This window comes from Telmatherina bonti (assembly GCF_933228915.1).
Source record: "Telmatherina bonti genome assembly, chromosome: 7".
Lineage (NCBI taxonomy): Eukaryota > Metazoa > Chordata > Actinopteri > Atheriniformes > Telmatherinidae > Telmatherina > Telmatherina bonti.
In genome coordinates this window covers 25,920,997-25,937,700 of record NC_136625.1, presented here as the reverse complement: position 1 = coordinate 25,937,700, position 16,704 = coordinate 25,920,997, and the positions used below count along the sequence as shown (strand labels likewise).

The 16,704-nt window shown below is 41.2% G+C and overlaps 1 protein-coding gene across 1 annotated transcript in view; it reads right to left on the bottom strand.

Moving 5' to 3' along the window:
• Nucleotides 1–16,704, bottom strand: part of LOC306758314 (ephrin type-A receptor 3-like) — a gene marked incomplete at its 5' end in the record, with an annotated part of 79,540 nt that overhangs the window by 16,943 nt on the left and 45,893 nt on the right. Inside the window, 3 exons of the mRNA XM_079243610.1 lie at nucleotides 104–171; nucleotides 11,765–11,873; nucleotides 13,678–13,840. Coding sequence (XP_079099736.1) covers nucleotides 104–171; nucleotides 11,765–11,873; nucleotides 13,678–13,840 — 340 coding nt within the window. The remainder of the gene's footprint in view (nucleotides 1–103; nucleotides 172–11,764; nucleotides 11,874–13,677; nucleotides 13,841–16,704) is intronic.

The window sequence follows — 16,704 nt, the reverse complement described above, 5'->3', positions numbered from 1 at the left end:
TTACAGGCAGAAAAACACCCAGTGATGTGATTCAGAACAGGTAGGTGTAAAATCTGGTTTTCCATTTGTCTCTGTGAGTGTTTGCACATGTTTGTGCCTTTACCTCGGCCATGTTGGAACTGCATCTTTTCTTCATCGGGATCTTGTTTGGCTTTGATGTATCCGCAGTGCCTGTAAATGACATGTACAGATGTATCAGGATGTTGTAGAGTATGTGAAACAGCATACAGAATAACAGCAGTTTTTAATCCAAAAAGAGGCCAACATATTCTTTACAGATGTGTAGAAGTTCACATCAACCTAATCCTTGCTCTTGTGGATCTGCTCACATCTGTTTGCAATATCAAATCTAAGCTATTTCCTGGAAAGCCTCATACAGCACACTGCCAACATGAAACAACTACTACATCCTTTTGTCTCTATAAAGTATTTGATAAACCCCCGAAACGTAAAAAAAAATCCATCTCGTCCATCTATTTTAGTACATAGCTGTGTGTGTGTGTGTCAGAGATTTATGCACCGAATCACCCCCCTTTAACCATCTATGGACATGGTCATCAAAGACACGCATACTCCGATACAACCACACGGTTGTATGCCCTTTACTCACCCCACTCTGCACACTTGCATACACCCTGCGGCGCAGGTCAGATCAAGGATCAGAGCAAAATATTGACATATTGATCAACTCAATCCTGCTGTGCAGCTGTGAGGAAGTGTTAAACTTATTTGGTTTTACAGACCTCACAGGGGGTGTTATGTTTGTGCGAGTTTCGTATGTCTCTGACAATGTCTTTCCTTTACTATGTCAGGCTTCTGCCTCAAACAGTGTTTACAATCCCAAATCACCTGTAATGCTGTCGCTGAGATTTGCTGTTCTGCCTCAAATTTAGCAAAAAAAACATCAAATGTAAAAGCAATATCATATAAGAGTTTACTAACCACAACATAAATACTACAACATCTGCTCTGCTTTCTCTCTGATGAAAAGAGGAGGCTGTATAATTTGTAATGGGAAGAGGAAGAATTGGATGGGGGGGGGGGGTTGTAAAAGTCTGAAAAACTTATTTGATATTTTTTTGTGTTTGGTTGCTGATTCTTTATTTCATTCATGAAATTTAATTGAAATTTATTGCTTAATTTGAAGCAGCAGAGGACTGCCTTAAGGTCACAGGTCCCCTTTCTTTGTACAGGTCTAGTAGCATCCAGTCAGTGTGTCTGTCCATCAAGAAGATAAATTGATTTGGGCTCATGGCCAAGAGCAACTGGGAATCTGCGGCACAGATGGCATGTGATTTAAGAAAGCAACGGAGAGAAGGAGGACAGAAGGGATTCGAAGACTGAAAGAAATAGCAGGCAAAGATTTGATAAAGAACGGGAACGGAGAAATTAGATGAAGACAAAAATAATAAAGGAAAGACATAGTTAGAGGAGAGGGGACGGGGTAATGTGCTATGAATGAGAATGAGGCAGAGCAGCAGAAATGGGGAAACTTGGGGTTTCACTTGCCACAGTAAATTTGGTGTTTAATCCTTGTGTTGATTTTATACAGATGAATGCATACTTTAACCCAGACATCAATAGGCTGTCTTGGGGATTACACAAACACACACACATACACACACACACACACACACACACACACAAAGAGGCACAATAAGAGTAGAGATGGGTTTCTGGTATTTGCAGATGGGAGGTGGCCTAGTGTTCTTGAAGAAATGGAGTTGGGTCCCACCTGGTTATCAGCTGGGCTCTTACTGGTCAAACACCAAGGGACAATCATTACCCTCTTGACTAACAGTCACATATACTCAGTGCTCTGGGGCATGTGTTTAAAACATATGGGGAATGGGGACATGGGTGACACCTCTGCTCCAACTGTGCGCCTATACATCCCCCAGGGATGCAATTGCGCGCACACACTCACACACACGTAAATGTGCATGTTCTGCAAAAACAAGTTCAAAACACATCCTCATCCCTGCTGGATGTCTTTCAGTGTTAGCGTGTGTGTCCCAATGACTGCATGGCTGCATATGCATGTGTGTCTGATGGGAAATGAACACATTTCCATAGTAATTACAGACTAACTCATTCCTCCTCTCCAGTTAGAAGTGTCATGACTCATTAGCGCTGCACTCTTAAACATGGCTCAAAACCTGACATGGCTGCGGCTTTTGTTTCCCCTAGACAGTTGTGTCTGGATGTATGTGTTTCAAACAGACATTTAATACCTTCAACTGAATGCAGCTGACCTGCAGTTCATCTGTTAAAGACACTAGAATTGGACTCAGGAGGACAATGTGGTGGCAATTTTCCGACGCCAAGCGTATTTATTTTACTATTTTTTATTCCTGATAGTTCACATATGGAACTAGCAATAGAAAAAAATGTAAAATAGAACAGGATACTCTTTCTATTCCTCAATCCTTATCTCTATCTAGAGACATATATATATGTATATATATATATATATATATATGTATAGAGAGAGAGAGAGAGAGAGAGAGAGAGAGAGAGAGAGATTCCATGAGAAAAATTAATATTAATTATCTTATTTACTGCTTTAAGGCAAATGAACTAGAGGGTGGCAGTATCTGTTACGATGCTCTTATGGAGTGATTCAGTAAAAGAAGTAGTATTTCCAGCCATAAACACACCGATGATGAGGGAAACAGAATCAACAACTATTGTGGACATCCATAAGGGGACAATGGGAAAATAAATTTCTTTCATCTCAGGGAATATCTGGGATTGTATATCATGCAAAATTCTGAAAATGGCACATTAGTCACGTTTCTCTTCAAGGTCAAAGACACTTCACCAATGTGTTTACATCAGCGTCAACTTCCGGTGGTTAAAAATGAAGCTTTTGTGGATGTGACAAAAATTGCAGTCCGCCCCTCATCCACTAGGGGCTCCAAAACAGAGCAAATCTCCATAGACTCCCATGTTAAAAAGACCAACTTCACAGCAGAAATAAACATGTTTACAGCCTGGTACAAAAAACCATTTAGGTTTAATAGTTAAGGTTTATCTTCAACTGTGGGGTGAGTGAAGTTTTTTTGTAGCTCTATAGTTTAGAAGTAATTTTATATCAAAATTGGCACATTTAGATGCACATCCTTTTGACTGACAGGGACCCAATCTCCCGCTTCAAGAAGGATGAATGTAGAACAATCACGGTTTTTAGCCTTAACAGTATGACTTAGCTTTAGCCCACTAACCTCTGTTAGCTGGTTAGCTCCTGTTAGCTTCGGGTTTGTTTGGTTTGCTCTTAGCTACAGGGAGGTCGGAAATCGCTAGATGTCAATCATCCACCCCCATTCTCACCGAGAGATGACATTCGTGACGCTGCCAAGAAAGCGAAGGTAGAAAGCTCCCACGAGCTTCAACTCAGCTCTTTAAAAAACCTACAGGTGACGTCACACAGGCTCCGTTCATATCTTTTATATACTGTCTATGGTTTTCATTCATCTTCATGTATATTAAGTTGAGTCAATGTACACATTTGTTTTTCACAGTTTACACATCAGTGAGCAACATCATGGTGTCCACACCCGTTTCATACACACTGTGTGATACTTTTTCTTTCTCTGATCTAAAAATGATAAGAGAAAAGATGTTGCTTACCACTGAGCCCCACAGAAAGACTCTTTGTCTGCTATAGATACATTTGCCCCAGGAATTCACAGAACAAACGTTTCCTGAGCTGAAACAGGAGAAAGTCCTTCTCCTTTTGCCTCTTTTGCCTGTATAGCTACAGTGTCTCCAGCTGCTGTGGGTAAAACCGCTGCTCTACCGAGCTGACGTCCAACGTCATCATACTTTGCACGCTCTAAAGTAAATACACATGTCCTGCATGTTGAGTCTTGGATTTCAAATCCACAGTCCAACAGTAATCACGTAAAAACACACATTAATGGACTGCCTTAACGCTATCACATCTCGGCTCTCACCTTTCTCTCAGCTTTTCTGTTCCACTTCAGCGAGGACAACAGGCTATCCCTTTCCCCAAAGCTACCCACTCCACATTTGCATATCAATTTACTTTTTAATATAATACTCTGTCACTCGAGACCCATTTGTCATTCCAGTAGCAAGCCTCCATCCATATATTATTGTCACTGGAGCCCCTCCTTCATTTTCCTCTCTTTTTCTCTGCCTTGCTGCAGTTTATCTCTCTTAATTTTTCCTCTGAGTGAAAACACTGGCTCGTCAAAAAAAAAAAAACCTTTTTAAATTTATTTATTTTGTGTTTATCCACTGAGAACAGACTCTTTCTTCTGCCCTGTATGCTGCTGTGCTGTATTTTTCCCCATGAAAGAAGAAAGCATAGACAGAAGTAGCTGGAAAGAGGATGAAAAAAGAGAGTGCTGACAGGCAAGAATGCACAATGGGGGTCCGAGCCTGCATACCAACTAACAAGCAATCAGATGGAGGGAAAGCATGAGAAGAGGCGGGGAGGCTGCCATAGGAATAAAAACTCCAAGGTTAACATAAGGGAAGAAAAGGTGAGGCAGTGTTTGAGCAGCAACAACAAGAGCTGAAGATATAGTGGAAGTGAAAGAGAAGAGAAAGTTTAAGAAGGGAAAGAGTCCAGCAGGAAAAGCAACAAAGGAGCAACTTTAAAAGAGGAGAGTGAAACAAAGAAGGATAGAGAAGTCAAGTGCAAGCTGCATGGCTTGAGAATTAACAAGGACAGAGGGTGAGTACAACATAATCAGTACATAATTCAGCCCTGAAGGGAAAGAGAGAAAGGATAAGTGAGACAGGAACGGATGTAAAAAAAAAAAACAAGAGTATCGGGCAACAGCAAGGATGCAGAACATGCAAGAATGAGTAGGAAGGAGCAAGCATCTGCATCTGGTGCTTAGGGAGGACAATAAATCTGAGGAAATTAAACCCATCAGTGAAACAGCATTTTAAGTTATCCCTTAATTAACCCCGCGTCATGAAAAGCAACATTCATTTATTGTTTGAACTCACTTGCTCCCACTCAAGATAACAGGAAGCTGTTGGATCCCACTCCAGCACACACTGCCCTGAAACACACTGGGCTGGACGCCAGTCCATCATAAGACAAACACCAGATATACTCAAAAGGACAATTTGTAGTATTCAGTGCAGTTGACACTAGGAAGGAACCGGCTTCCTCTCAGGTCAACCACATGAGCATGGGATGAATACTGAGCATCAGTGTGTCTTTCTGTCAGCTGATGGCTCCAGTAAATATAATTTGATGTGGTCTGCCCTTCAAAAATGTTTAGTTTTTTTAAACAAATACAGTAAAACATCTTCATGAGTATTTCACCTTCAGTGAGATGTCTTTACTTTAATTTACAGAAATAAACCTGCCCCGCTTTGCCTCACCTCGCCTTACTTCTGGCCTGTAAAGTCTGACCCCTGCAGGCCTGTAGGTAAACCTGACTTATATTTCTTTCATATGTGACACATTTACTTTTTATGTTCTCACATCTTATACTAAAAACATTTTTAGTTTGAGATAAGTTTATATATTTTTAAGCCAATGTGGCAAGTGAAAAAATATTCTTTTTTATTCTAATATTGCTTGACATGTTCCAGCTCTTCTTTTATTGGTCTGTTAGGCCTCAGGATCCATTACTGCTTCCATTTCTGCCGTAGTCTGACTCCAGGCTAATGCGAAAGAGACGCTACATGTCCAGCTCTTGTGCGCTCGTAAGTCCTTTGATAATTAAAATGGGTCCACAGTGATTCTGCTGTTATCTGTGTTCCTGTTTTTTCCTGAAGCTTGACAGAGCTGCATGTAGTTAAGAAAATGTCCATCCTGTGCAGCGCACTCATCACATTGCACAAATGCAGGACGTAATTCTCTGATGTTCAGTTTTCTAGGTTGCTACAATCTTCAATTAACAAATGATACGATGCCAGAGAGATTATTTGAATTGAAGATAAAAAGGATGGGAATTGAGTGGAAAAACATTTGGGGTTTTGGAAGGCGAGAAGGAAGGACATCGGAGGAAATGCAAAACAGAGAGGGATGACTGGAAATGGGAACGCAAAGAAGCAAATAAAAGAGATCTGAAATAAACAGAAGGGAGGATGAGATGAAATGAAGGAAAGCATCTGCAGTACAGAATGAAAGCTTTGATTATACACATCAGGCAGAAAAAGGAGGAAGTAAATATTTAAGTTATATGAACGTTGAAACGAAGTCGGAAACAAGACAGACTCTTAAAAAGCAAAAAATTCTGGAGCTTCTTTATTTCATGGTGATGTGTTTTTCCCCTTCTTTTCTCCTCCCTGCCCTTTCTCTCTCCCTTTTGCCTTTCCTCTTACCTCCTCCTCTCCTTTCCTCTCCTCTTGTCACCTCTAATCTCATCTCTTCTCCTCTCCTCTTTCATTTCCTGTCTCCCCACATTATTTTCCCTCTGCTAATCAGAATGACGAGAAAAATGAAATCAGTAAATCATTAGTCACCCCTCCAGCATGACACAATGAAATGACACATCTATCCTACTTTCTCCATCACTCCCTCCTCTCTCTCTCTCTCTCTCTCACACACACACACACACACACACGCTCATAGGTAAATACACATGCACACACACACACACCCTGCTGTGGGTATCTGCTCCCATCATTAGTCATGACAATAGTGATTCCATTTAATATCAAGCCATTAAATAAAAAATAATTACTGGGAATGAAATCAATGGATTAAATTCACTCTCATTATTTCACTGCCAAATTAAGCCTCCTTCATCACCTGAAAAACAATGCGCCATCACTGCTTGGCTGCTAATAAACACAGCACTTTGGAAAAGCTGATTGTGGATACTGAAGAGTCCAAACAGCCTGAAAAAAAAGTAAAGCTGATGTGAGGTGTCGGGATCAGGAGTGAGTAGGACTTCGTCGGCCGTTTTTGGCACCGGCTCAACACGTTCTGACCGCAGTGTAAAAAGATTTACTCAGCTTGGGCTAATTATTAGAAAGGGGGAAATGATTAGCTGAAGAGTTATGACTAATAAATCTGTCCATGTTTCATTAACACCCTGTTTGGAAACATTTCATTTCAGGCCTCTCATTAAATAGAGTGGTAATGGAAGAAAAAAGGGAGAAGGGAGAGGAAGAGAAAGAAGCTCTGCTTTGGTAATTGGTGTAACGTAGCCGGATTTTTAACAACCTGGTGAAAGGTCAAATGCAAGAGGGTGGAACGAAGCTGGAGAGAAGCATGTCATCTGCATCATTAATTGAATGTACCTTTATACTGGCTGAGAGATCCATGCGTGGATATTGGTGTAAAACTAATTTCCCTAATGATGATGTCGATTAGGTCAAGATTGTGATTTATGCGTTTGTGTTTGTTTGTCTATTTTCTTGGACTGTAAACTTTTTTTTTGCCCAGGTCCTTTGATCCATCCCACTGCAACATGTTCATTTCCACGGAGCCTGTGTGAAACAGTCATGCACCTGCAGCAGCTGGCTTTGTAGATACTTTCTAGGCATTCTGCAGACAAAGCTGTATTTGGCTACACCCTGCAGCTTCAGAACCATCACCCGAGCAAGCACACAGAAATCTGCCTAATGATATTACACATACCTCGCCACACTGGCCTGTTCTGGTGTTAGATTTGTATACACCGAATCTTTTGGCTGCCAAGTCATTGTTTGTGCTTATTTAACAAACAAGCCAACACCACCCACAGTGGGGGGGGGGGGGGGGGGGGGGGGGGGGGGGGTTGCATTGATAATTTCTTCTTTTATTTTTATCCCTATGAAACTCATTGAATCATGCGGCAATCATAGCTCCTTTAGCCCTTTGTAACCCCCCCCCCCCCCGCATTCCTTTAAGATTTTCTTGAATACAAAACCAAAAAAAAAAAATCTCTCCATTCTTCCATCCCATCAGCTTCCCACAGCGTCTCTGAAAATTCAAACATACAAACACACACGCATGCATTTTGAGCCGTTTTAAACTCAATCAGCGTAGTTGCAGTTATTCAGTTTCTCCGCTCTTTTCACTGGCTGCCTCTTAACGCCGCTCTCTCCTCTCTCAGCGGCGTGTTTTCATTAGCACACGCTCCCCCCCCCTTCTTTTTCATCCTTTCTCTCCTCTTTTGTGTCATGAAGTTTTCAAGAATAACCCTGGGCTGCACAACAGATGCTGCGGAGGTGAAAGAGCTCCATCGCATAAACATACATACACGTAAACAGGAGATGGCAATGTGTTAAGGAGGTAGAGCTTTTATTCCTTCCTATTAGAGACTGAGAAGTCTGTCTGCTACAATAGGCAGCATTTTGATAGCTAAATTATTCCACTTGAGCTGTGTATATTGATTTTTTTAAATATATTTTATAACAGAACTTTTTTCATTCATAGAAATATATACTTTTACACAAAAATAAATGGGTAGAATTACATTAAATCATATAGTGGACACAACCATACTGCCATACAATGGCTTCTGTTCTTTAAGATCTAAAACTCATTGGATACAAATATTACATTTGTAACTTCTGTCAGATTTAAAGTCATTTTCTATTTTATATGTGAACGTCCTGCAGAATATCTGCTGCTATTACAACGTATACACAGCATAAAGGCTGCCTTCGGGACAAAAAGTAAATGAAAGGGCTTAAGAAACAGCAAACATAGATGGATCGAAATCACGCTGACTTCTCTTTCCTAAAAGTCCCACATTAAAAAACTTGAAGACAGAAAATAACACACATGGTTCTGGTGTATAGCCAAAGCCTGCAGCTATTCAGAAAAATGAGATGTGTGTAAGGTTGGAGCATCATTAGGATGCAGACAAAAAGTCAGGCTCAAACATGCGCAGGCAAACATGAAGATGCTGGGAGGCAGAAGCTGTAACATGTTTAACAAGGAGTGAGAGAAAGTGAGGACCAAAGGGGAGAAATGCTTTCTGAGTGAAAGGCCATCTGCTGAAGCCACGACTATGCCAGTTGCTTGCAAGCTCCCCATCGTCTGCACCTGCCAGCCTGCCAAAGCACCCGCAGGAGGACAAAAGCACAAACTTCACACACAAACACACGCTTGCATGCATATACTCGGCGAGCAATAATGGCATGCACACAGCAATAACTGGCGTGATCTGTCAGCGGCGTGCTGGGTCTGAGGAGCTTTGGATGTTTTTTCATGTTTTCCCTCCTGCAGTAACAATAGCATAACAGCACTTTATTAAATGAGAACAGGAGAGAACAGAATAGCCTGCAAATCAGCCCGTTTATGAGGCATAGCTGTTCAGCGCACTGCCAGCAACGGCTGCTGGAACCGTTATATGTGCCTCTGTGGGTTATGTGTGAAAGAGACTGTGTGGGCATACATTTTTAGTCATAAGAACGTTCAATCAAACTGCGCTAAATGCGATCAGGATCGTGGATTCAAAAGTGGAAGAGCAAGAACAAAAACCTCAGCACTTCTATCCCCTTTAATGATTCTTTAAACAGCTGGCATTTAGGGAGAAAAGGAGGTCTTATAAACGTCTGATGGAAAATCAATTAAAACCTGGCTGACTTTCAATGTCAATTTCAGTTTAATCATTGTCCACATTGAGCTGGTTGCTGCGGAGACATCACTTCGTCGATACATCCATCCAAATGTAAATTTCAACGACATAGCAGGAAATGAAAGTTGAAGAGCCCAAAAAAAGGAGGCGAAATGAAGAGAGAATCAGCAGCAGGATGGGTAAAATGAGAGGATGGAGTGAAAGAGAATTTGACTGACAGATGAGATGGGACAGATGAAAAAAGGGATGTATGTGCAACACAAGAGGAGATTAGTTTTAGATTTTCACCCAATTCCTCAAGAAACCTCGAGGATGACAGTCCTATTGCACGTAACACTGCAATCGCCCACCCATCATCTCTCCTTACCCCTTCCTCCTCCTTTTTCAAACACTCGCAATCCAGCTTTTCATCTTCTGCTCCTTGCACCTCTCTCTTCTTTCCCTTTCCCTTGGCTCTCCTCCTCCCTCCATCAATCTCCCTTTCTCTCTCTCAGGCCTCCGCCTCTTTCTCTCTATCTTTCACACCATCTGAAATGTGGCTCTCCAGTGGCAGCAACGCACTTCAGATGTACCTTCTCCCCTCTCTTTGCTGCAGCCTGTCAATCCCACTGCCTATCTAATATGTTTATTCTCCACTTGTGTCTCTCCTTTACCTCACTTCTGTCCATCTTTCTGCCCCCCTGAGCACTATCTCTCCCCTTCATGTCTCTCTAGTGATGTAGCTTTGATCCTCGCTTCATTCCCCAGTCACAAACATTGTACACACTTAACCTGGGCACATGCACACACACACACACACACACACACACACACACACACACACACACACACACACACACACACACACACACACACACACACACTCGTTTTGACAGATGTATAGATGAGGTATAATAGAAAGCAATAATCAACGCTGCATCCTCCCCAGAGTGTCCACACCTTGCAGAGGAAGAGGAATGAGCACAAAGAGGAAGAGAGAGACCTGAAATTGATGGCAGTGCATCAACCCTTCTGTAAAACCTAGTTAACACCTCCTAAGCCTGTGAAACCTGATTAGTGTGTGTGTGTGTGTGTGTGTGTGTGTGTGTGTATCATAATGTGGGTTCCTAACAGAAAATGTTTAACAGGTTGTTTTCCTTCTCAGATGGACCACCCCATAATTCCCATCTGATTAAAAACATGTTTATGTGTTTCTGTCCATGAGCGTCATATGTGTGTGTGTGTGTGTGTGTGTGTGTGTGTGTGTGTGTGTGTGTGTGTGTGTGTGTGTGTGTGTCCACCACACAGGACGGATTCTGCTGATTACATCCCCACTAGTCAATAGTGAATAGAGCACTCAGCCTGATAGGCAATCACCTGAATCAATACTAATGTTTTTAGTGAGTGTACATAACTATGAGTATGTTTACATGCATGTTGGTGTGTGTGTGTGTGTGTGGGTGTGTGTGTGTGTATTGGGGGTGTGTCACTCTTAAAATATGGCTAATCTAGTTGAAACTCATGGAGGAAAAACATTTGGTTACAGGTACGGTAAATCACAGATGCTTGTCATCCCTTTTTCCCCCCCCCCTCTCCAAAAAGCCTTCTCCTAACTGGGATCCTTTCATCTTCTCTCCTCTCACCAGTTGTTGCTCTTTTATTTTCCTCTCTGCCTCTCATCTACTTCTCCTCTTTGGCCTTCGTTGAGACAGAGCATTAACAGCCGTCTAACCTTCAAAGGGAGTGACCATAAAGACTCCGCGCTCTTCACATTGAGAGTAACACAACCTTTAGTCAGACTTGTGCAGCCGTGTAAATGTCAGAGATGGACAGCCGACTTTTTCACACCCACAAATAAGCCCTCAGAGAGGAAACCAGCTTCTGCGGACATGAATGCACTCAGACACAACCACACAGGCTTTCTGTACATGATTACATGTAATACATGATAACGTGTTTTGTTTGTGACTCCATAATGTGTAACTATGGAGTAAACAGTCGATAAGGTTTAACTAAATGTGGCCCTTGATGACTGCTCTGATATTGGTGATGGCATAAAGAATATGATCATGACTGATAATATTCTTTCTTCAGCGAAAATTCACATGTACTTAAATTGGAAATCTTTAAAAACCAATTGCAAAATATGCAGCAATGTAAAGTCATTGGTTTCAGCCTTGCACCTGTTTTTCAGCGCTCTGCATGAATGTTGCATATTATAGGGAATACTTGTGTTATTGGTAGAAATGGTAATTTTGTGTTGATCCTACCTTCCGCTGACAACAAAGCAGGTCACCAGGAAGATGAGGAGAACGATGCCACCTGCGATAGATACAACCAGAATGGTGGACTGGTTGGGGTCCCCTATGGCCAAGACGTCTGCAGAGAAAAAAGAGAGAGCAAATTGGATTGTTAAAGCAAGCTTAAATGAGGATGGAATGCAGTTAAGGAGGTTTTCTACTGGAGGGAGGCGATGGGAGAAAAGATTAGGGTGGCTTCAAGTTAACAAAGACAGCAGGCAAACGTAGCAGAGGAAAAAATGGAGAGAACATGAAATATGATAGTAATAGAAAAGAGATAAAAGACAGGCTGAAGGAGGTGAAAGAAAGAGAGCATAAAAACCACCACAAGAGAGAAAGGAGGAAGTGAAAGGAATAGTAAGTAAAATCCCCTTGATGAAAAGTGCTCTCCCTTTCTGCATCGTCTGCGAGGGTATGAGAGTGGACGTGAAAGCCATTCCCGTTTGGCGGTGCTGTCCAAATGGATATGTTAACATTGCACATAACAAGGCTACCACCGAGAACTTTCTGCAAAGATGCATCGATTTTTACGCCACACCAATCGAGCCATTACTCAAAACAAATACCCCATTTATCTGGCGTAGCTAAGCATGAGTGGATGTGTGTGTGTGTGTGTGTGCACTGTATATGAATATGCATGTGTGTGTATGTGTGTGTGTTAAGAAAGCAAATTAATACCCCTAGGCAGGCACAGACTGGCATTGATCTCCCATTAAAGTTGGTAGCACACAGATAATCACATTTAACGATCGACACAATTGATCTGATTAGAAAGCCTTGATGTGATTGTTACACTGTTTTACAGTGTTTCACTTGGATTTGAACCTGTTGTTTGAAGATTCAGCAATGGGTGGAAATACATTAAATACTCTGACATGGTAAATGAATCAGTTTTGATGTTGCACATTACCAAAAACCCAATTTTATGTTGTTTTTATTGACTACAGAATGATTTATAGGCCAATATGGGCCTTTTTGTGTGTTGTACAATCAACCTATAACACATAAATATACATTTAGCTATTCACTCCACTCTGGCCGCCTGTCCAGGAATCAATGATCACTTTGAAGAGCACATTAAGGAGTTTCTAAAGCAGAAAATCCTCAGGCACACGATGAAGAGATAATGAAAGTGGATAAAAGCAAACAAAAGAGAAACGGAGGCGTGGCGGAGAGTTTGACAACGAGATTCAACACGAGGTGTGTGTGTGTCAGACCTCAGTAGCTTAGATTTCTTAATTTAAGTGGAAAGCTTAAATTAACAGCGAAAGCCTGAATAATACCTGCATTTAGAGCGTCTGCTGACTTTTTCTTGTGTAAAAATCTTCCATCTATTAGTTTTTGCAGCAATGATCCGTGTGAATTGAAATCTCAAATCCAGGATGTGTTTCCTTTTTCCCTACCTTTCTTGTCAAACTGACTCGTCCTACATTTGCCTGATAAGTACTCCAGGATATATAAAAGTCACTGGTTCAGATACATAGATGACAACTTGTGAAGCTGCCTGGGTGTCTCTCTCTGACAGCAGAACTGAAGACGACGTTTGGAAGAAAGTAAGCTATTTTACCACCATCCTCGCGACTGATTCAAACTGTAGGAGGGATGAATCAGATTCTTCACACACTTGATAGAAGATGGCAGCACATTTTGCTGCACTGTTAATCTTTTTCCTTCTGATTGGCTTGTGTTTTTAGTTTGGATGTATGTTGGATAGCTTTTTGGAGCAGCAGAATGAATCAACTCCAACTACAACCAGTGCTTCTTCCTTTTTCCAACTTAAAAACTGAAAGGAAATTTTAAAAAGTTCGGAGCAGGAAACGGGGAGAAATTTAAATGGATCATTTATTACTAGCAAATAAAGGTTTCATCATTCTTCACTTTACCTTCGTGACTTGTTTCCAGTTCAATCTCTCCACCGTAGCTCCCGTAGCCCACATCAGTCCGGGCCCTGACCCTAAACACATAGGTGGTCCCTGGTTTCAGCCCTTCCACTGTCATCATGTTGGAGCGAGTCTTCAAAACCGTGTAGTTCTGCTCCCGCTGGTTCTGAAGTGGAAAAGAGAAAATTAAATATTAAATGAAAAATATTAACTGTCAAAAGTAAAAACAAAAAAAAAAAAAAAAAAAAGAAAAGAAGCGGAAGGTATGAAAACTTTAAAGAGTTTTATGTGGAGCGATGAGCCGTGGTATTGAGAGAGACAGAGGAAATGGGAAAAGCTGAAGTTAATAATAAAAAAAAAATAAATAAAAAAAAACGGTTGAATTTAAATGTCTCTTGGGGCCAAAAACTCCCTCACAAAGTTTTCATTTGTTCATCACTGGACCATTTGCTCGCATTTGTACATGAGCATCTGTCAAGTAGCAGGTTTTATCATCTGTACACTCTGGGGCAATGTGGTTACTAGTCCCGCTCCACTTCATTCTTCGACTACCTTGCAAGTGTGTGCGCTTGCTTGGCTGTGTGTGTGTGGGAGGATAAATACAGAATAAGCGTGTCTGTCAGTAAGCTCATTCCCTGCTGAGAGGTTGATACTTTACCTAATGGAAGACACTGCACAACACGGATTAATGCTATTTTACTGTTAGCACATGCCAACACACACATACACACGGACGTGTGCACGCCCAGTCTTAATTTCATCACCTTGGCTGTCTTTTACAAGGTTTGTTCGACAGATGTGTGGTTAATTAGCTTGATGTGAGGAGTAGAGGAGACGTGAGGGATAAGGAGGTGGGAACAGAGAGATAGAGAAATGTTTGTGATGAACAAGTCATTAGAGACATGCCCTCAGGCTAAACCCATATCTCGCCAGCACAAGAGAAAAACGAGGGAACGTGTTGCATTAAAAGTGTTAAAGAGGCACTCCAGTGATTTTATCTTGCGCTAAAGGAATGCTTATTCATGAAGATGTGTCAGGAGAAACATTCCTTCTCGTGACAGGAGTCAAAGAAGAACATTTACATCACTTTCACGCATCTATGTTAAGTATGATGTTACTGTCTAAACTCTCATGTAGCAAACTCACCTGGCTGGCATCCTAGTGAAATGAAATGTGCCGTTTAGGTGGTTTTATATGATGTCGGTAAAGTTATTTTAACACTGACCCCTCCCTGATGCACCCTGCACTTGTGAAGCATGAATAAATTGTGTTTTAGATCAATCTGACAGGTTAGGTGGGTGGTGCCTGTTCTGGTTAAGTGAGCTGACTGATCAGGGTTCTGTGGACTTTTTGGGTGGGAGCAGTTAAAGAAGGAGCCAATGTTGAAGTACACCGAGTTGTAATAGTATTGACAAAGGTTATATTCTGGCTCTGAAGCATATTTGGCTTTATTAAATGCCAGTATCTCATGACATACTGGGTGTTACAGGAACATGTTTGTCAGCCATGTGTGAAATGTGCTACCTGTCCACATGTTCCTTAATGTGCTGATAAGTGGTGGCCTCCTCCAGCCAATCAGTGCCTGGGAGTGGTCTATAAAGGGCCTGTTCACACCAGGGTGTCATTGTGTGTAAGCCAAGGTTTTTCTTTGATTTGTCTGTTTGTTAGTGTTGCTTTGTATTAGCCTTAGTTTTTCTGGGCCTTGTTGGGGCGAGCTGCCATCTCGTTTTTCAAGTGGGGGTCCTTTTCTCTTGTTTAGGTAAAGTTAGGGTATGTTAAAAGTAGGTTTGTATCACATCTGGATCTCCTCCTTGTTTTCCTCTGGAGTTGTGTTACTCCCTTTTTTAGGAATGTAACGCTGAGTCTTTCCACATTTCTTCATGGTATTGTTAGATAGATTCACTTCTATTGATCGCATCTCCTTACATCTCCAGTGCAACTCTCTTGTCAAGATATGGTCATTTGATAGTATTTATGCACATCACAGTACTTCTGCATACTCAACTTTCCAGATTTTGGCATTTGAGCCAAACACACGATCCATTTTTACGAATGGATTTAAAACCTAGCTGGAAAATTCAGTTCCACCCAAACTCATACGCAGCATTATAGTCATGTGGAAATGCTCAAACAAAAAATGGCAACAGTAATATTTTTGTTCAAAGTAAACAAACTGATCCTGTTTGTACTCATCCTAAACAATCACAAATCACAATTTCCCCATATTAGTTTTTTAAATAAGATCTAAAATTGAGTTAAAAAAAATTATATATGTAAATTACAGCATTGGCGTGATTGTGCGTGGTATCAATGGAACCCACTATGTAGTAATAATGCTTTCACTGAGACCCGACTTCTCACACACAGTGTGTGGTGAGGTTGCGATCGCTAATTGCCTACCAACCACCTTAAAAATGTAAAGGATTAAAAGACAAAAGAAAAAAGTAGTTTATCCCCCAGGTATGACAAATCAAGCTAATGAAAAGCTTTCTAGCCAGCAGGCTTGTCACAGCACAGGTCTATGACAAAATGACCTTTCACTAGCACTGTATTTGTTGCACATTAACCTGCTGACTTTATTTTCTTAATCACAAGGTTCAGACTTCTGCAATTCAACAAAATGTTAATTTTTTTTAATATTATGGTCTCATTTAGAGTAGATAGACATGAAAGCTAAGTAGGCCCTTAGGTTGGGCTAACTTGTGGCAGATAAGTTATTATTGTATGGGAAATGTGCTGCACAGTGCTTCAGCATGGACGGGAGTGGATGGAGCGGTCTGTGGTCTGCAATCAGCAGGTAACCTGTTATGCCACCTGAATCACAAGACATACAAGCTGCCAAACACACAGACAAACATGTAAAGCGTCTGCAGAAATTGCATTGGTTTAAACACTAAACTTATTGTTTCAAAATGGTAGATTAACTAAAGCTTATGTTGTTGCTGCCAATCTTCCTCATGTTTAAATTCAATTTAATTTGGTTTAAATTACTTTATTCATCAGCCAGATGGAACTGGGGTAAAATAAAGA